Genomic DNA, 20,088 nt, shown 5'->3' with positions numbered 1-20,088 from the left:
CCCACCCCTTCCCTTCCCACAAAGAAGAGTGAAGATACAAGCCCAGAGAGGAAGGTCACCAGCCCAGAATCACAGCGAGGCTGGGACAGAGCCAGGCTTGGAACCAGACCTACTACCTCCCCACCTGCCCCCTTCTGCCTTGGGGGTGACTGCTCCAAATCTGCTTTCCCTCCTCCTTACCCCAAACATTAAACCATTTGGCATGTGTGGTCAGAGCACTTCTGTCCTCAGGGATCAGGGTGGAGGGCCTCGGGGATGCCCAAACCCGAGTCTGGGCTGCGGACACCCCAAAGCTCTCCAGTGCGATTGGCATCCCTGAAAGCACAGAGTGATGGCAAAGGTGGTGACACCAGCCGAGTGGCACAGGCCTGTGTGGGAGGCTGGGGTTCCTGCCCCCAACCTGTGTGCCCAGGTGAGGGCTGAAACTGCAGCTCAGAGAGGTACTTGAAGTCAAGGCGTGGTGACACCTGCCATTCCACCTTTAGGTGCTGTGCCTAAGGGCGGGGTCCTCCGGTCCTCAAGGGGCGGGGTCCGGCAGAGGGTTACAGAGCCACGTGGCAATGACCACGTGGGCCAAGGTGGGGTGGGGGTGGGACTTGAGAATCTGATCAAGGCTCCAGACAGGAGAGCTTCTGTGGAAAGCGACACCTAAACCAGCCCCTCCGCCGCCGGCGGGGCGCAGGGGTGCGCGCCCTCCCTCCAACCCGGAGGCCAGGGCTGGACTCCCCCGCGGGGCACCTGCCAGGGGTGCGCGCTCCATGCCCAGCAGGGGGCGCGCCGGAGGCAGCCGGTCGACGTTTCTATCTTTCCCTCGCCCTTTCTCTCTCTAAAATCAATCAATAAAAACGTGTTAACAATAAGTAAACAAGCCAACACCTAAAGGAGTAGAGGCTGCAGGGGAGAGAGGACCGGAAGGAGGGGAGACAGCGCAGGGAAAAGGCCGGGCTGGAGCGGGTCCCGCGGACGCGCCGCCTCGCGGAGCCGGCGAGAGGGCCTGAGGGCGCTTCCCGCGGCCCCCTAGGGGTCGCCCCGGGAACCCCCTAAACGCCGACTGGGCCCATCTGGGAGCACTGCCCGTGGGGTCCTTGGAGAGGAACAGATACACGCGGGCGCAGAGGGACGGGAGCCCGGCGGGGCCTCAACGGCAAACACCCCGACTCCCGAACTCCGTGTCCGAAGGGGCTGAGCGCGGTCGCCCGGCGGAGCACGACCCGAGCGAGGGGGGAGGACGGACAGCCCTGAGCGCGCCGTCCGCTGGCCCCGCCCAGCCCGGCCTGGCCCCACCCCGCCCACCTGGCCCCGCCCACCCCCACTGGGCCCCTGGCCCCGCCCTCCCCACTGGGCCCCTGGCCCCGCCCATCCCCACTGGGCCCCTGGCCCCGCCCTCCCCACTGGCCCCGCCCCCGGGCTGGCCCCGCCCTCCCCGCTGGGCCCCGCCCACATTGCCCCGCCCCCTGGCCGCCCGGGACAGCGATCTACGCCCCTTCCGGCCCCGCCCACGCGCGGCGAGGCCCCGCCCGCTGCTTCCCTGTCCGGGGCCCGGCCGGGTCCCCGAGGTCGGGTCCCCGAGGTCGGGTCCCCGAGGTCGGGTCCCTGAGGCCCCGCCCCGTGAGGCCCCGCCCCTCCTCTCCGCGGCCCGCGAGCTCCCGCCAGGGCAGCGCGGCCGGACATGCTGCCGGACTGCTTGTCGGCGGAGGGCGAGCGGCGCTGCCGGCGGCTGCTGGCCGAGGCCACGGCCCGGCTGCGCGCGCGGCCCGCGGCGGCCGCGGTGCTCGTGCCGCTGTGCTCGGTGCGCGGGGCCCCGGCGCTGCTCTACACCTTGCGGTCCAGCCGCCTGGCCGGGAGGCACAAGGGCGACGTCAGGTACCCCGCCCGGGAACCCGTCCCGCTAGGAGGCCGCCGGGCCCCGGAGACCGCAGGGGCCCTGGCCAGGGAGCTCGGCCGCCGCCTCTGTAGGACGGGGCTGCGGAGGCGCGGCCCGGGCGGCGCCCTGGAAGCTCGGCCGCCTCGCCCCGCGCTGGCGACGCCCCTCTGAGCCGCGACCCCGCCCTAAAAAGGCGGGACCTCGCCCCCTCGCGGCCACTTTGGGGAGATTCGGGTCCCCAGGCCGTGGGAGCATTCGGGGCGGGCTTTCCGGCTTCCTGCCCCCGACCCCCGCCCTCGGCGGGAATTGGGGACACCCTAGGGTCAAATGTCAGCGTCAGTGGCCACCATAGACAGAATTTGCGTGCCTGAGTTCCAGGGCCCCTCTCCCTTACCTCCATTGTTCAGGGAGGTAAACTGAGCCTGGAGAGGCCTTGTGGCTTGCTGGAGGCCTCCCTGCGGACTAGGGCAGGAGCTAAGGTGGGGCACTGGCCCTCTGCGCAACCGCTGCCCCCACCCCTCCACGGCCCCAACAGCTGAAGGACCACGCTGCCTGTGCCTGTTTAGTTTCCCAGGTGGCAAGTGTGACCCCGCTGACCAGGATGTGGTGCACACAGCCCTGAGGGAGACCCAGGAAGAGCTGGGCCTGACTGTGCCTGAGGACCATGTGTGGGGCGCCCTGCAGCCCGTGTATGACCAGGTGAGCCCACTAGGCCTGAGGCCACAGCCACCCCTTACCCCATTCACCTACTCCGCCTGCCCGGGGCTAGGAGCCGGGACCCCCGCCACAAGCAGCATGGTCATGGACTTTGGCAGGCGTGGAGTGCAGTGGCACATCAGGCGCTTGGTTGGTTTCCCTCCGCACACAACCCACCAGGGAGGGGCCTGGGGTATTTTCATCCCATTTTCACCCGGGATACTGAGGCTCAGGTTCCGGGGTGGAAGTGGCTCTGGGGTGAGCCAGCTCTGCTTAGTTTGGTGGATGAGGGTTGGGGAAGGCCTCATGGTAGGAAAGGATTGAATGACAAGTGGCAGATTTTAGGGTAGTAAAAGTAAAGGAAGATTGTTCTAAGTGGAGGGAACAGTCTGCAAAGGCCCAGAGGCCTGAATGGAGAACCTGAGTCAGTCAGCATGGCTGGAGTGAGCCCCAGGACAGAGGCCAGGTGGACCTGGCCTTGGCTGCTAAAGGCATCGGATGGCAAGGGTGGGGTCTTTCTCTCAGCCTCCCTTCTCGAGCCCCAAAGCCCTGCTGAGGCCATGCCTCCCCTGACTGCCTGCCTTCCGGCCACAGGCAAAGAACACCGTGGTGCCAGTGCTTGCCGGCGTGGGCCCACTCGACCCCCAGAGACTCAAGCCCAACCCAGAGGAGGTGAGTAGGGGCAGGGATGCTGGGGGACTGGGTAGTCCCAATGAGGGAGGCTGCAGTGGCCAGTCCTCTGTCCACCCCCTCACTGTCTCCTGTCCACAGGTGGAGGAAGTGTTTGCACTGCCCCTGGCCCACCTGCTGCAGGTGCAGAACCAAGGCTACACCCACTTCTGCCGGGGTGGCCACTTCCGCTACACAATGCCTGTCTTCCTTCACGGGCCACACCGTGTCTGGGGGCTCACAGCTATCATCACCGAGTTCACCCTGCAGTTGTTGGCACCTGGTGCCTACCAGCCCCGCCTGGATTTTCCTGGGTGGCGCAGAGGCTAAAGACCGGATCTTAAGCAGCCCTGCCTTCACCCTGCCAGGCTAGCTCCACTTCAGGACTGAATAAAGAGCCTTTAGCGACTCTTGGGCAACCGCGTCTTCTGCGCTAGGGCCCTGACCTTGGGCAGACTCCATGGGACAGCTGGTCTCCTGGCCAAGGCGCCTCTGTCCAAGCACAGTCACCCAGAGCAGTGGGCACTTACTGTGTACCAGGTACTTGGCATAATTTCTCATTTCACCCTCACCTGAGCCCTGTGAGGTGGGGCCAACACTGTCCCTGGTAAGAATGGGGTTCAGAGAGGATAGACACCTTGCCCAAACTGGGATTCGAACCCGGCCCTGACTAGAGCCCAGACTCTCAGCTGCTGTACTGTTCCCTTCTCCGTGCCTGGCTGACCATGTACCAGGCCGCAGGAGTCTGGAGAGGAGCCCAGCTCATTACTAATGAGCGCCCACCATGCGCCAGCTGCTGTGCTGGGGCCGTATCTGCAGACCAGCCAGATGCTGTCCTGGCCTCTGGGGGGTGGGGGGTGGGGCTCAGACTAGGGAAAACCTGAGACCAGGTCACAGATGATTGTGTGATTGCACGTTAATCAATTACATATAAATAATAGTGGAATTATCTATTAATGAATGCACAGGGTTCTGTGAATGAATTGAGGGGGAGGATGTTTGGGCTTGGACATGTGGACTGGGCAGTGTTAGCCAGGACAAGTGGTAGAAACCCCACCCACTGGCTGACGTTGCCAAAAGAGGAATGGTCATTATGAACTCCAGAGATAAATTAGCTTCAGGCATGGCTGGGTCCAGGGGCCCTTTCTCTGGCCTCACTCCCAGGAACAGTCTCTACTCCACAGGGATGGGAGATGAGGAGAGGGCAACAGCTCTAGGATGGCACCAGCGTTCCATCAACAGAAAAGTTTCTCGGCCCATTTAACCCAGAATTGCACTGTATTGGCCTGCCTTGGGTCACATACCCTTCCCTGAGCCTGTCATGTGGCCTGCTGGATTTGGAATTCATTGATTGGCAGGGTCTGGGGCACAAGCCTGGGGAGGAAGGTGAACCTCCTGGACTAGGAACAGGGAAGGGGGTGGCCTCCAAAGGACCACTGGGAAGAGGGAATGCTGAGCAGGTAAAAGCCAGCCAAGTTCCCCTTCAGAGAGTGACCTTGAAACCAAAGGCAAGTGGGAATGAGCCAGGTCAACAGGCAGGGCAGGAACAGCACACGAACAAAGCTTGGGGTGTTCCAGGAAACCATGAAGAGTAATGTGGGGGTGCCCAGGGGGTACACCTTGGTGATGGGTTAGGATTTTATTCCAAGCCCATAAGAGAGAGAAGTGTTGACGTGATTGACCCATTTTTAAAATGCTGGAGCTGCAAGGGGACCAGGTTGCAGATGCCCTCTTCCCTAGGCGCCCCCCTCCTTCCCGGGCACCCCTCCCTCTCCACATGAGCCCTCCCACCTCACCTCCCTATGCGCCCCCTCCACACCTTCCAAAGTGCCCCCACACCCCTCCCCACATGCTCCCTCCTCCTGCACCCCTTCCCTCTCACCTGCCTTTCCATCCCCACACACCCCTCCCATTGCCCCTCACACCCCTGTCACCTCTGGGCATCCAGCCTCCTTGCATTGGAGCAGGACCCGTGATGCTGGTAAAAATAACACAGCGTGTGGTGGGGGGAGGGGCTGACGAGGAGGGAGGGAGGCTGAGGCCCCCTCCCCCTTACTAAGTCTGGGACCCTTGGAGTTGAGGCCCAGGAGGTGCCCTCTCCGGAGCCTTGGAGGTGAGCTCTGAGCTCCTCCCCCTCCCCTGCGGTACCAGAGAGGCCCTGGGTCACACGGATGAGTCACCTCAGTCAGGCGCACACCCAGCGCCAGCAGGAGCGGAGCTAGGTGGAGGAGCTCTCAGAGGTAAGTAGCCCAGCCGGCAGCCGGCACACCGGGTCCCCCTCCAGGCTGGAGCCCCCCACTTCTATCCCACCCACCCAACCCTGCCCTCTGTCCTCAGGTCCCGGCTGCCACCCAGGACCCTCCTTAGCACCCTCAGTGATGCCTCCTCACCATGTCTCGTTGGCTCAGTGTGGTCCCCTCATGTCCAGTCCAAGGGGGATTGTCTGAGCCGCTGCCCCACGCCTGAGCCCCCATGGCGGGCACTGGGGCAGCGAGCTGGAGGCGGCCACAGCGGGTGAGCATGCAGGAGCACATGGCCATCAATGTGAACCCAGGACCCATCCGGCCCATCCGCCTCATTTCTGACTACTTCCCGCACTTCTACCCCTTCACTGAGCCCGCCCTGCGTGCCCCAGATCCACACCCTGCAGTGGCCCCCACCGTCCACTGTGCACCCCAGCCGCAGCCAGAGCCAGAGCCAGAGGGAGACTCGGATGACAGCAGTGAGCAGGGGCAGGGAATGAGGACCCTGGGCCCAGCCCAGCCAGGGTGGGGCCTGAGGTACCCCAGGCATCTGACCTGTGAGGGGCAGGGCAGGAGGCTGGTGCCGTTGTGGGGGTTCAGGAGGAACTGACCCTGTGTGCCACCTGCCTTTAGCTACCCTGGGCACCCTCGAGTTCACACTTCTTTTTGATGCGGACAACAGCGCCCTGCACTGCACTGCCCACCGAGCCAAGGTAAGGATGGGGCATGGGTCCCTGGGCCATGGGCCTGGGCCACAGCCTGCCCCATATCCATTGTCTCTTCCCAGGGCCTCAAGCCACCAGCCTCAGGCTCCTTAGACACCTATGTCAAAGCCAATCTGCTGCCAGGGGCCAGCAAGGTGAGGGCAAGACCCAGGCCCCTACTGCTGCCCCTTGGCCACACACCCAGCCTGGAACACCCACCCATCCTGCCCGGGTCCTTCCCCATAAGGCCTGGACATCGGGCCTGGAGCTCCCCATTGCTCTATGTACAACTGGGCATTCTATCAGGGAGGTGGGCCAGGGTGGGGCCCTGGAGCTGGAGGAAGCCCTGACCCACCCTGCCCGGCCCTCAGGCCAGCCAACTGCGGACACATACAGTTCGGGGCACAAGGGGACCTGTCTGGGAAGAGACGCTCACTTATCATGGCTTCACCCACCAGGATGCTGGGAGCAAGACCCTGCGGTGAGGATTGGCCTGGTCATGAGGGAGCAGGGAGGAGTGGGGACTTGCCTGTCCTGGTCTGACTTGGGCGGCCACCAGGTTGTGTGTATGTGAGGACCCGTGGCTGCATCGACGGAGGCGAGTGCCTCCCCTGGGGGAGCTGCGGGTACCCCTGAGGAAGCTGGTGCCCAACCAAGCCAGGAGCTTTAATGTGTGTCTGGAGAAGCGGAGGCTGGTGAGTGGGGACGGTGCACAAGGTGGGGCTTCAGGGTCCAGCAACCTCGTGATGGGGGAGTTGGAGAGGGGAGGGGCATGGAGGGGAACTTGGGCAGTGTCCAGCCAAGGTGACCAGGCGCTCTGCTCTTTCAGACCAAGAAGCCCAGGAGCCTGGACACATCCCGTGGCATATCCCTGTATGAGGTGCATAGGACAGTGGGACTGAGCACGAAGGTGGAGGGGACAGGCCTGGGGCACCAGGCGTCAGGCAGGGGCCAAGGTGGGCTTGGGAAGCTGAGGCCATCCCTCTCCTGTGTTCTGTGAGTGCTTGGAGCCCTGGGGAGCAGCCAGGTCAAGGAGATGTGGGGCACTGGGCTAAGCACAGCCCTCAGTGGGCAGAGACCCAGGCCACCTGGAGGCAGGGGCTGAAATTGGTGGCATTTGTGGCCAGAGAAGCTGGGAGGGCAGGAGAGAATGGCCCAGGTGGGGCTCCCTCATGGGTAGGTTGACACCTGGGGCAGTATGGGTGTCACTTGCCAGGAGGCAGTGACAGTGACTGCAGGGGCCCCATGGGAAACCAAAGGCTAGGCCAAAACCCTTTTGGCCTGGGAGGAGCAAGGTTACTGCAAGGCTGAGGCAGGCCTGGCCCAGGACCCTGATGGAAGGGACAGGTGCTACTGCCCTGCCCCCTAGTGGAGCCACAAGTTACTGCAGCTGATGGCTAAGGGAGGCCAGGCAAGTCCCACTGCGGTGGGGCAGGCACCCTGTGCCACCCCTTCCTGTCCCAGACCCCACACACTGTAGTGCCTGGGTGCACAGCAGGTGCTCACGGAACACTCCTATACTAAGAACTAAATGCTAGCACGGTGGCTGGGCTTTCTGCAGATCGAATCCCATGTTGAGTATGGTAGAAACGTGTTCTTCCCAGCCTCCCCCACTCCTTTTGGAAGAAGCATCAGGGACCATGTGGCAAAGGCATTCAGGACCTGGTCCCCAGGACGGTGGGGGTGAAGAGGGTGGGTTTTGTCCTTGGGTAGAGAACAGCCTCTGAGAACTGCTTCCATGACATGGGACTTGCCCTGTAAGAGGGTGGCGATGGGCACTTAGTGGGAGGCCACTTAGCAAGCTCCTGGCATGTCTGGCACTCAGGAACACCAGTTTCCCTCCTCTCCACAACAAACATGTGAAGTGACCAGTCACGGGTCTGAGCAAGCCCCTCCCCTTCTTAGGTTCCCTTCTGGGGCACCAGGTCAATGACTGTTAATGAAGTGAAATCATTGACCCGATTTCTTTGCAGCCAGTCTGAGCTCTCACATCCTGGCAGATACTGGAGGGTGGGTGGGCTTCGGGCCACACACGGGCTGACCCCAGCCTCCCCTGCAGGAGGAGGTAGAGGCAGAGGTGGCTGGGGAGGAGCGTGGGCGCATCCTGCTGTCCCTGTGCTACAGCTCTCAGCGGGGTGGCCTGCTGGTGGGGGTGCTGCGCTGCGCCCACCTTGCTCCCATGGATGCCAATGGCTACTCGGACCCCTTCGTCCGCCTGTGAGTGTGAATGGAGGTAGACAGGTGGGCATGGGGGTTCCTCAGCACCCCTCTGGGACTCACCTCTCCAGAGCCACACCTAACACGACCCCATCCTCCCCAATCAGATTCCTGCATCCAAATGTGGGGAAAAAATCTAAATATAAGACCAGTGTTCGGAAGAAGACCCTGAATCCCGAATTCAATGAGGTAGGCCAGGGCAGGGCCAGTGCAGTCCTGGCTGCTCTGGGGTGGGGGAGGTCAGCGTCCTGCCTCAGTCAGAGACTGCAGGTCCCTGCTAACCTGTGTCCCTCACCAGCCAGAGCCTGTTTCTGAAGGTGTGAAGGACCCGGGGCTGCCTCCTTCCTTTCTGTCTCCCCTGCAGGAATTCTTCTACGCAGGCGCAAGGGAGGAGCTGGCCCAGAAGACATTGCTGGTGTCTGTGTGGGACTATGACCTGGGCACAGCGAACGACTTCATTGGTGAGTGGAACGCAGGGGAGTTGGGTGGGGGGCCCAATGGGCTCCCACACATCTGACCCCTATCCCTCAACCCAGGCCTGGTGCAGCTGAGTGGCCAGGCCAGTGGAGAGCGCCAGCGGCACTGGAGAGAGTGCCTGGACCACAGTGACCAGCGGCTGGAGCTGTGGCACGCACTGGATGGTGCGCCCCTCCAGCTCAGCGACTAGCTGGGGCACCTGGCCTGGCCCTGCTCACCGCTTCTCCCCCAGACTGACCCAGACATCTCCACAGAGTTGGGAGGACCTGGGGCTGCCTCAGCCACCGTGCGCAGCCCCTAGTCAAATTGTTTCCTCCCTTCTCCCCTTTCAAATTTGCCCACTACCAAATGAGGAAGCAGGAATAAACCTCTCCTCCAAACCAGACTACACCAAGCCTGTTCTTTCCTTGCCCATCACCTTACAAGGCAAACTGGGCCCTGCTCCGTTGTCCCCACTCTCCAGAGGCCCAGGTTCTGACCCCAGGCCATAGCTTTCCCCTCCTCCCCACCCCTGCTTCCTGCACTGAAGGCTGGGTGTTCAGAATGGTCTAGGACAGACTCACTGACCCACAGGAGGCCAAGGTCTGGATTCACTACATAACCTTCAGCTGACCTATCCTTTCCAAGCCTCCCCATCTGGGAAACAGGTCTCAGTGAGGAATGGACCCCAGGTGGCAGGGTGGAGAACAAAGCCACAGAGAAGCTGCAACAGGATAGTGGGCAGCACTCGCTTTATTGTCCCACCATCTGGGTAGACAAGCGCCAGCCCAGGGCAGCAGGTTCAGGAGGCTGCTTGCCTGACCTGGTGCTGCTGGGCAAATCGCTGCATCCGGTCCTCGAGCTCTGGCCGGAAGTGGCGGATCAGGCCCTGGGGGGGGGAACACCGTGAGAACTGGGGTCTAAAAATCCCCTCCTGCCCTAGGTTCTCAGCACCCCACACCAGCGCACAGGGCAGGGCAGCAAGTACCTGCACAGGCCAGGCGGCCCCGTCACCCAGAGCACAGATGGTATGGCCCTCTATCTGCTTGCTGATCTCCCACAGGGAGTCGATCTCAGCAGGCCGGGCGTCGCCCCTCACAAAGCGGGCCATCACCTTGTTCATCCAGTCCACACCTGCAGCCACAGTAGGGAGAGACTGAGGAGCCACAGCAGGCCACAGGCAGCATTCAGGGTCCAGAGCCCACCCCACCTTTGACCTATGCCCGGCCCAGGGTGAGCCACAGAGAAAGCCCCACCCTGCCTGGGGTGCTCACCCTCTCGGCATGGGGTACACTGGCCGCAGCTCTCGTGCTTGTAGAACTCAATGAGGCGGGCGATGGCTTTCACAATGTCCGTCTGGAGGGACAAAAGACAGTGAACAGGCACCCAAGGCCTGAGCCTCAGCCCCCAGGAGCAGCCACTTCTGATCCAATAGTGTCCTGGCCGCTCCCCCACCCTCTCCAGGGTGTCCTGCACTGCCCACTCCCCATGGGCATCCTGCCTCAGGGCAGCCTGGCTCCCCTCCTCTCCCACCTGTATCTCAGGCTGCAGGGTCTGGAACCCCAGAGCTGGCAAGAGTGCTCAGAGAAACCCAGGGAGGGTGGCATGTGCTCAGAGAAGTGCCAAGCAGGCTGGCATGAGGCAGGGACTGGGTAGGAAGCATGGGCCAGCCCTTACCGAGCGGTCCATGACGATCACCGCAGCCGTACCCAGGCCTGTCTGCGCCTGCACCAGTGCGTCGAAGTCCATCAACACCGTTTCACACACGGACTTGGGGATCAGCGGGGTGGACGAGCCGCCGGGGATCACAGCAAGGAGGTTGTCCCAGCCACCCGTGACACCCCCTGGTGTCCCAGTCAGTCCCCAAATGATGGATGGTCAGGGCTGGGGCTGGCATACTTGCTTAGTCCTGAGCCCAGGACCTGTCAACCCCACCCCAGTCCCTGCCCCAGCCCCTGAGGCCCTTCCAGGCCTGGCTCTCTTCCAGTAGACCCTGCCCTGCCCTCCCTGCACGGCCCCAGGCCTCACCGGCATGCTTTTCAATCAGCTCTTTCAGTGGCACAGACATCTCCTCCTCCACGGTGCATGGATGGTTGACGTGCCCAGAGATGTTGAACAGTTTGGTGCCTGAGTTGCGCTCACGGCCAAAGCCGGCAAACCAGGCACCCCCACGGCGGCAGATGGTGGGGGACACAGACACTGTCTCCACATTGGCCACCGTGGTGGGGCAGCCAAATACTCCTGTGAGGAAATGGGACAAGAGACCAGTGGCTGCCCGGGGTGGGAACAAATTGGGGCAATGGTTCTGTCCAGGGTCCTGCTCCCAAGGCAGAGAGCCCCCCATTCTACTGCTTTATCACTCATCCCCACTGGACCCCACACTCTGAGCAGGTCCTGAGCTGCCTTGTTCCCCACCCTGCCCTTTGCTCCTGGAGGGTGGGAGGGGACTTGGGTGTCTGACGTGGGGGCTGAGGCAGGTGGCACCAGTGGAACCTCTGTGTTGTTACCACCCTGCTCTCTGTCTGGCCCCCAGTGCAGAAGGAACTCAGAAATTCCCTAAGGAAGACCAGTGGGGACCTGCACCCAGATCCCGGATTCCACAGGACATAGGACAAGGCCCAGGCTTCAGCGGGGTCTTACCCACATCTGCTGGGAAGGGTGGCTTCAGGCGGGGCTTGCCCTGCTTGCCCTCGATGGACTCTATGAGCGCCGTCTCCTCCCCACAGATGTAGGCCCCAGCCCCGCGCACCACAAACACATCAAAATCATAGCCGGAGTCGCAGGCATTCTTGCCAATCAGACCAGCCTCGTAGGCCTCTCTGATAGCCACCTGTGGAACAAGGGTGAGAGGTGAGGGCACTGTCCCCAAGGGCCTGGGAATACTGGGTGTGTGTGTGTATGTGTGTGTGGGGGGGAATACAGGCCCACCACCAAATCCAGGGCAAAAGCCCCCTTTGACATGAGTGGAAGACACTCTGGGAGGAGGTAAGGACGTCTACAGTGTGCATGCTATTGTAATAACAACACTTAAAAATTCTCCAACTACTTTTAGAAGAAAAACATTAGAATAAAGAAAACTTAGCAAGTAGTTTCTCTAGGTAGTAGGTCTATGTGAGATGTTTCTCTTTCATGTGTGTAGTTTCCTATCTTTATAATAAGTACTGCTTCTGCAATAGAGGGAAAGACCTAGAGATTTAACTTTAAAATATGTAATAACAATCTTATATGTAATGCTACTATGTGCCGGACACTGTTCCAGGTGCTGTTCCTGCATCCCTCGTTGCTGTTGTGTAGGAGCCTAATAGAGAGGTGTGACTCTGGCCCTGGCCCGATCACTACAGGCATCACCAAGCTAAGAATTACTGAAACGATCCCTTGACCCTTCTGCAGGAATACGCCCTCTTACGAGTTCCCCAGCCCACCCACACCCTAGAAGTCATGCAGCCCTGGAAAACCACCCAAATTGAGGCTCTGAAGCATACTGGGAGGGCCCAGAGAAGGCGGCTTTGGGGGCGATGTCCCACTCACAACACGAGTGACCACCACTCTCCCAGTTTGACCCCAGACAAATCAGGTGCTAAAATCTAAGAACTATGCCAGGTAAGTGGATGTGAGTGCACACAGAGCACCTCCTCCTCTGTGATGCCCCTCCCCTGGCCCACCTGCAGATTAGAGGCCTCATTGTAGAATTCCCCACGGATGTAGATGTAGGCTGCACGGGCACCCATGGCCCGGCCCCCCACTAGGCAGCCTTCCACCAACTTGTGGGGGTCGTGGCGCATGATCTCCCGGTCTTTGCAGGTGCCTGGCTCCCCCTCATCCGCGTTCACCACCAGATACTTGGGCCTGTGGGGGGCCAGCAGGTCAGTTAGGCTATAGGGCCACCAGGGATGGTCTTTCAACCCCCACTCTACCCAGCAAAGTCTCAAAGATGTCTCCTCGAACAGCCAATCCCTCTCTGCCCTCCCAATATGTTCCCAGGAGTTCTGCTTGCTCACCACCAATGACAGAGAGCTCAGTTTATTCCATCTTTGGGTGGCTATGACCACAGGAAAGATCTCTGCTCTGCTCAGTCCAAATGTCTTTCTTTGTGCTTTCCCAAGAGCCCAAATTCTGCTTTTGGTCACAAAGGGCCTTCCTGAACCTCTACCATAGCACTGGGGCCAAAAGGAGGTAAAGTAGCTGACATTTATCATTTGCTTTCTATGTGCTGACCAATGAGCAGGCCAAAAGCCATACGAACATTACTGCTTTAATCCCTACAAAATATAATATCCATTTACAGAAAAGGCCAAAAAGGCCAAGAGGTTCAAAAAGGCCAAGAGACTGCCCAAAGCTCAATGATTAGAAGGCAGAGCTAGGAACTGATCAGTTAAGTCTGCCTGAGTCAAAATCTTATGCTGCCCTGGCCGGGTGGTTCAGTTTGTTGAAGCATTGTCTTGTACACCAAAAGGCTGCGGGTTCAATTCCCAGTCAGGGCACATACCTAGACTGCATGTTCAATCCCTTGATGGGGTGTGCATGGGAGGCAACCGATCAATGTTTCTCTCACATCAATGTTTCTCTCTCTCCCTTCCTCTCTCTCTAAAATCAATGAACATATCCTCAGAATGAGGGTTAAAAAATAATAATCTTGTGCAGATTCTGCTACCCCTCAAGCCTCCCCTGAGGAACACCAGCGAGAACTGAGTCCCGCCTACTTAAGCTCTGGTAGGTACCATTTCCCACTTTATTCACTCCAAGGAAACAACCCAAAGCCCTAGGTAAGCCAGAGCCACCCGCAGGTTTCTCCTGCAACCCCATCTCTGCCTCCCTAAACACACCTGCCATCTGAGGGCTTATTCATGAAGCTCCACTTGAGGCCAGTGGGGAAGCCAGCGCCTCCACGGCCCCGCAAGCCAGATGTCTTGATCTCACCCAGGATCCAGTCAGGCCCCTTCAGCAGGATCTCCTTTGTCTTGTACCAGTCACCTCGACTCTGGGCACCTTTCAGCCTGGACAGAGTAGGGAAGGCAGTGAAGGGAAGGTCCTACCCTGCCCTGTGACCCACTAGGATAAGGGGACCATCTTACCTCCAGTCATGGCGTCCATACAGGTTGGTGAAGATCCGGTCTTCATCCTTCAGTGAGCCAAATGAGGTTTTCTTGGGCGCTGTCTGGGGACAAAGAGGGTCAGGAGGTCCAGCAGAGCTCTGGTGTCATGAGGGGCCAGGCCAGAAGCTACAGATTCTTGGGTCCCTCTGATTAGAGGGGGCTGGGCTGGAGAGAGGGTAGGGGCCTAAGCCTTAGAACCCTTGTAGCATCATAGCTTCCACCACCACTTAGTAAGCATTTCCTGTTCAGCAGGCGCTAGGCTAAGCATTTTATATCCAAAACCCCATTTCCTCCTCATAACCCTGAGACGGAATGATTTTAGAGGGAACTGAGGCTCAGAGCAAAATGAACTATGTAAGGGTATACAGCCAAAAGCAACTGATGGAATTTGAGCTCAGGTCTATCTGTGGCCAAAGCCCACAGCACCATACTACCACCCTGAGCTCAGTGTGATGTTGTGTCATTTCCTTGTCTGGCTGTCCTGCTGGACCAAAACTTGGTTAGGCCAGGACCTTATATTACTAACTCTGCTGAAGGCAAAATGTGTTTACCGATGGAAAAGAAATGCCTCCCTAGGGCTGGGTGATGGAGGGAGGCCCACTTGGGATGAAACTGATGAGGAGCGGCGGGATCTGGAATTCTACATAACCCAGTGGTGAGCACCCCAGGTGACAGCTATGGGGAACTGGCTTCCAGACTCCGATCCCCTTAAAAGACACTACAAGAAGCAGAGCGCTGCACGGGGAATCGGGCGGTGCACCTCCCTCTCCAAAACTGTTCTCTGCATCTACAAAGTGGTGCAATGACACATTCACGCCCTACAAGGCTGTGGCAAGGGAGGAATGAGACACGGGCGCTTCACCAGCTGCAAAACTTCCCTCTAAGAGAAGCCGGAGGTGGGAGGGAGTCAGCCTCCCGCCGGCACCCGTTCCCCTTCCACCCCAAGCCGGAGGGGAGCCTTCCGGCCGGGCTGCGGAGACAAGGAGGGCTCTCCAGAGGGCACTGCAGCCTCAAGGGACAGCGAGCGCAGAGACGCGGCCGCCAGAGCCGCCCGCGAACTCCCCGGGGCCGAGCCAGGCCGGGCCTCACCGTGTCGCCGCTGAAACGCACAGACACCCGCGCGGGGAGCGACCCGCCGAGCAGTCGCCGAGCCGCCAGCATCGCGGGGGCCAGCTCAGTCACCTCCCGCTGTCACCTTCACGGCTCTGAAGCCCAGGAACCGGCGCGACCCACACGCTCGGCGGCGCACAGGAAGCGCGTCACGCGCCCCGGCGCCGGCGGCGCGCCCAAGCATTTTGTGCGTCTCCGAATCCTCGAACCCTCCGGGGGGGAGGGACCGGAACAGAGAGGCCGGAAGTGGCCTGTCCGACGCTGGGGCTGCTGGGAGATGTAGTCCGACCGGCCCCGGGCCCGCCTGTGTCCCGCCCGCGGGCTGGCAAGCGCTCGCTCGCCGGGACAACCCCTCGCCTGCTCCCTTAGCGTTTGCTTCCGGGCCCAGCCTTTCGAACCTCAAGTAAACAAACCTCGCGCGTCGCCTCCTGCGGGGTTCTGGTGTTTTCCATTTTCTACGGGTTCAGCATTTAGTGCGCAGCTGCTGTATGCGCAGGTGTATGGGGGGGGGGCAGGCCCGACCCTCGCGACTGTGTCGTGACTGTGCTGTCCCAGCCCAAGCCCTCCTAGGCTGTGAACCCCCCCGCCCCCGACCCCCCTGTGCTCAGGAAGGGATTGGCTCATTAGCAGCAGAGGGCCAGGGCAGCTCCAGAGGTAAGCAGGGGCTGACGACGGAGGTCTTCCCGGAGGAGGTGCGTCTAGAGTCCTAGGTTGAGTGAGGCCAAGAGCACGGAGATGGGCACTGGGTGGCACACCCTCTTGCCCGCTCTGCTAAGCTCTGCCAGTCATTCCCTCTTCGCCTGCGTCTGGTGAGTTGGCACTTGTCGCTCCTGCTCAGAATCCTGGGCTGGCTCCTATACCTTTGCAATGAGGCCCTTCCCCTGCAGGGTCATTCTGCCCAGGTCACATCAGCTCCCTCCTCCCAGGACCCCTTCCTCTTGGGGCTTTAGGGCCTTTGAGTTTGCCCTCCCCCTCACCGGGTGCTCCCCTGACCTGAGGAGGTCCTCTGTCCCTTGCCCTCTTGTGAAACCTTAGAAGCCTGATTAACTCCTGTCTTCTTCAGCCCTCTGGAACTCTTTGTCTCTGAGACTTTGCCCTGGCCCGGAGATAAGCGTGTCCCTTTTGGTCTTCTCTTGCCAGCTCCTCTGTTCTCTCGTCCTGTAATCATCCTTTCTTATCTCTCCAGAAATGTGCTATGTACAAAACTCATTTGCCCTTATTTTTTTTCATATACTCCCCACAGCAGCGCTGGATGGTGTTAATTCCATTTTATACATGAAAAGAATTGAGGCCCATGGAGGCTTCATGCCTTGTCCATGGGCATCCACTTAGAGCTGCCCAGTGTTAGAATTGGACTCAAACCCAGGCCTTTCTTCTTTCCCAGAGTGCCCCGTGCCCCACAAACCCACAGAACAACCGACACCCGTGACAGTCATTGTGGGATGTCAGTGGTATTTCCAGAAGAGGCCCCCAAAACATTGGCACTTTGTCTGAGGTCTTGGAGATGGGTAAGGCAGTCCCAGGCCCAGAGCCCAGCAGTCCTGGCTGAGGAAAGAGATTGCCCAGACAGATCTGGGGATTACACAGCTAATCCGGGGCTCAGACCTGAATCCACGGATCCCTCCCTCTGGGGCAGGATGGAGCCAGAGGATGGATTCCTGCCTCATCCCTCTCTAACTGGGTCAAGGAAGCACAGGCGGTGGGGAGAAGGCAGCCTGGGACAGGAGATGGCTGGACATGGGGTGATGGGAAATGGAGAGTGAGGGGCAGGATCTCCCGTTCATCCAGTGCCAGGCTCTGTGCCAAGCACTCGCCACGTGTTATCGCCTCAATCTTCCTGCAACCTAGGGCGTAGGGATGGTGCACCCTGTTTTCAGAAGATGATAAAGTATCAGCAACACGGAGTGGCCTGCCCAGGGCAGCATAGCTGCCAGAACTTGGCTTGAGGTCTCCTCACCCTACATCGCCCGCTCCATCCCCCCTCACCTAGAGCACCTGCTTGCCAGGCTCCACTCCGTGTCACCTCCCAGGAAGCACTTCTCCAAGGTGTCCCAGGCCCTGGCTCTCACCTTTCCCTCTGCACCTGCCCCATCCTACACCACTGTCCCCACCTGCCACCCACCAGCCTCCAGGCCAGAATCCCAGAGGTGTCAAGATCCCCTGTCCCCAGATCCACTGCATCCTGCCAACTCTGCCTTCTGACCACTCCCTGTTCCTGTGCCTCAGGCCCTGCCCCATGGCCATCTTGATACCTGCTGCATCCTGGGACTGCACCTGTGGCCTCCACTTACTGTATCAGTGGTTCCTGGCACTTACCTTCAAATTGCCCTACCTGATCCAGGTGTGGCTTGGTTGGCTGCCCACAGGCATTTCAGAAATGGGCCCCTCCTCCCATGAAGCATGAAGGTAAAACTCCCCAAGGACTCTGGCCCATTGCTTATCTCAAAACAATACATATGTGTGCTATTTGTCATGGCAACCTCTAACTGTGAGGCGTGCAGCGGCTTTTGGAAGAGACCTCAGTCAGATGGAGGAAACTCTTCCAAGGCACAGTTTTATCTTGAATTGAAGAGGCATTTGGTTTCATTGGATGCTGCTACATCTGAAGTAACCACATGGTTTTTCATCTTTCTTATTAATTACATCAATCTTTTTTCCTGATCTATTGAACCGTTGTTGACCTAAAGGGGCAGTAGAATGAGGCAGCTAAGAGAACAGGTTGAAGCCCGTTGGGACTAAATCGTAGGCTCTAGACCACTTACCAGCTGTGTGGCACTGGGCAAATTCCTTGACCACTCTGTGCCTCATGGCATCATTGACGTATTTTAATCTCTGTAACAGGCCCGTAGTACAGGGTCTGGCACGTAGTGAGTGCTTTGTAAATGTTTGCTGTTCTCATTTTTTAAATTTCTCCGGAGACAAATCTTTGGTCATGCTGCAATAGTCTTTCATTGTACTGCTGAACTGATTTTTACATCAATGTTCACAAGTGAGGGTAGCCCATAGTTTTATTTTTTCCAGGGTGATCTTGTCCAGTCTTGTTAAAATGAGGTGGGCCTCTCTCTATCTTTTCCTATCCATCATAGGAGTTTGCTGAGGATAAAAGTGATCAGGACTAGAACTCATGTAAGGCCATCTGGAGCTGGGGCCTCTCCTTAGGGTGATCTGATCACTGTTTCCATTTCTTTTGTGGTTATTTATTTCCTTGAGCCAATTTTGAACGCCAATATTTTAAAGAATGTTTTCTTGATGGATTGTTTGTTGTTGTTTTCTAATTCGATATATTTATTTCTGTGTCTTTTTTTAACAATCTTGCCTTGAGGTCCGGCTTCTCTGATAGTACTATTGCTACACAAGCTTTCTTTTCATTTGCAGTTGGTATTTTTTCTGTCTTTTTATTTTCAATCTTTCTCCTGTTTTAAGGATACCTCTTAAAAACAACATCTAATGAAATTTCATTTTGTTTTATTTTAATCCAATCAGTGCCTTTCTTTTAAAAGAGGGTTTTACCCATTTACATTTATTGTATTGCCACTGGAACTTATATCTGCCATATTACATTTCTATTTAGCTTTTTTTTTTTTTTAGCACTCTTTATTTCCTTTTTCCTCTATTTTCCTATTTTCTGTTGAATTAATTGAGTTCTCTTTGTGCTATAGTCCCTTCTCCCCCACTATTGGTTTGGAAGTTATTCATTTTATTTCTATTTTTAGTGGCTTTCCTTACGTTTCTAACAGTCATAACTAATTTTTTTTCCCAGAAAAAGCTAATTAATATGTCTATCCTCTTGCTGAATATGAATCTAAAACAGAGTATACTGAGCCCCTCTGGCCTTCCTTCCCTCCCAGATTCTGACTCCTGTTTTCTAGGTTGGCTCCATTTGTGACATGGCAGGGAGGGTGTTTCTGGCTCCCCCCTTCATGCCACTGGTGGAGACCTGGCCTTAGTCATAGGGGGGTCTCAGCTTTGCTCTCCAGAGCTGGGCACAGACCGAGGACCTGGCCCAAAGCTCTGTGCACTCAACCTGGCTGTATTCCTGCCTCCTGGTTGAGACACAGGCTTCAGCTCCAACCCCAAACTGTGGGGTTTTTCTTATCTCTTTCCTTCAGAGAGAGGTTTATTTCAAGTCCACACAGAATTGCTTTTTTCATTTCTGTGTGTCAGAGATTTCATTACTAACAATTTTTTTCTTCTCTGATTTTGATGTGTTTGAGGACAGGGTGGATTTCAGGCTGTACTCTGCCATCTTCGTGAACTGGAAATGTTCCCTTTTCCCCCTATTAATTTAAACTTGAGAAAGTAAAGTCAGCCAGTCATGGCTGGTGGGGTACACACGGAACAAGGTGAGCGCCTTTGGGGAAGCAACGCAAGGATGAGCCTGGCCAGGTGTCCCCTGCTGTCCAGCGCAGGGCGCCCTCACATGCTCTGCAGACTCCAGCACCGCCCTGAGAAGCTGCCTGTTAGCCCGCCCATGTCTCAGGGTCCCTCCTTGGCTCACACTGTCCTGAAGCACTGGACACTGTCTGCCGCCTCCATCAGGAGGACCTGTGAGGTCTCAGTCGGGCACAGGTCCCAGGCACCAGCCCAGTCCCCTCGGCCCACCCTCCCCAGCACCTCCCTGGCAGCAGCAAACCACGTTCTGCCACCCAGCAGAGCAGGTCTAGGTACCTGGAGTACCCGCCACGTTGGCTCTTTGCCACAAAAGCTTCAACATAAGAGCTTCAGTCTATTATTTTTCATCCCTTAAGGCCCTCGATGGCTATTTGGGATAAAAGACACAGGAAGAGCTTACACCCCCTTGACTAATCCCAAACTGTTGGAAACGTGAGACTCGTCTTCCCCATTCCTCGCGCACTCGGTGTTCAGAAATGCCAGGCCCTGGCTTGTAAATCAGCGAAAAGAACAACCTGTTGAGTGTTTATTATTAGAAACAGGTTGGGCTGTTTGTCTTCCGTCACATGTCCTTCCTCCCATGAGCACTTCACAAAGCCAGTTTCCTCCCAATATGCAAAACTCGAGCGCCACAAAGCACATCT

General features: G+C 58.1%; 3 protein-coding genes across 6 annotated transcripts; 2 read left to right on the top strand and 1 right to left on the bottom strand.

Annotated features, from left to right (window-relative positions):
- The first annotated feature begins 1,494 nt into the window (after window positions 1-1,494).
- On the top strand, window positions 1,495-3,638 carry NUDT8 (nudix hydrolase 8). Its single transcript, XM_081152685.1, has 4 exons — window positions 1,495-1,863; window positions 2,431-2,563; window positions 3,155-3,232; window positions 3,332-3,638. The coding sequence occupies exons 1-4, from the start codon at window positions 1,670-1,672 to the stop codon at window positions 3,557-3,559; spliced, it is 633 nt and encodes a 210-aa protein (XP_081008811.1). The 5' UTR covers window positions 1,495-1,669; the 3' UTR covers window positions 3,560-3,638.
- A 47-nt stretch (window positions 3,639-3,685) lies between these two features.
- On the top strand, window positions 3,686-13,646 carry LOC308564442 (double C2-like domain-containing protein gamma). 4 transcript variants are annotated; one of them, XR_013999955.1, is made up of 12 exons: window positions 3,686-5,469; window positions 5,567-5,951; window positions 6,106-6,185; window positions 6,260-6,331; window positions 6,548-6,657; window positions 6,736-6,871; window positions 7,006-7,056; window positions 8,236-8,393; window positions 8,501-8,582; window positions 8,758-8,854; window positions 12,240-12,449; window positions 13,491-13,646. XR_013999955.1 is itself a non-coding variant. In XM_081152683.1 (11 exons), the coding sequence occupies exons 2-11, from the start codon at window positions 5,702-5,704 to the stop codon at window positions 12,314-12,316; spliced, it is 1,113 nt and encodes a 370-aa protein (XP_081008809.1). In that variant the 5' UTR covers window positions 3,686-5,469; window positions 5,567-5,701; the 3' UTR covers window positions 12,317-12,458. The 4 variants fall into 4 exon arrangements, 3 of the variants coding, with proteins under 3 accessions (XP_081008809.1, XP_081008808.1, XP_081008807.1); XM_081152683.1 differs by lacking the exon at window positions 13,491-13,646 and having other exon boundaries at window positions 12,240-12,458; XM_081152682.1 differs by lacking the exons at window positions 12,240-12,449; window positions 13,491-13,646 and adding an exon at window positions 8,930-9,257.
- NDUFV1 (NADH:ubiquinone oxidoreductase core subunit V1) lies at window positions 9,585-15,272 on the bottom strand. Its single transcript, XM_081152680.1, has 10 exons — window positions 15,032-15,272; window positions 13,922-14,004; window positions 13,673-13,843; window positions 12,512-12,695; window positions 11,490-11,679; window positions 10,878-11,090; window positions 10,527-10,693; window positions 10,124-10,205; window positions 9,838-9,983; window positions 9,585-9,738 (listed from the first exon to the last, which is right to left on the bottom strand). The coding sequence occupies exons 1-10, from the start codon at window positions 15,101-15,103 to the stop codon at window positions 9,652-9,654; spliced, it is 1,395 nt and encodes a 464-aa protein (XP_081008806.1). The 5' UTR covers window positions 15,104-15,272; the 3' UTR covers window positions 9,585-9,651.
- Window positions 15,273-20,088: the final 4,816 nt, after the last annotated feature.

This window comes from Miniopterus schreibersii, assembly GCF_964146895.1.
Source record: "Miniopterus schreibersii genome assembly, chromosome: 12".
NCBI lineage: Eukaryota > Metazoa > Chordata > Mammalia > Chiroptera > Miniopteridae > Miniopterus > Miniopterus schreibersii.
Note: the sequence above shows the minus strand (reverse complement) of the source record. Positions and strands in the feature narration are given on the sequence as shown.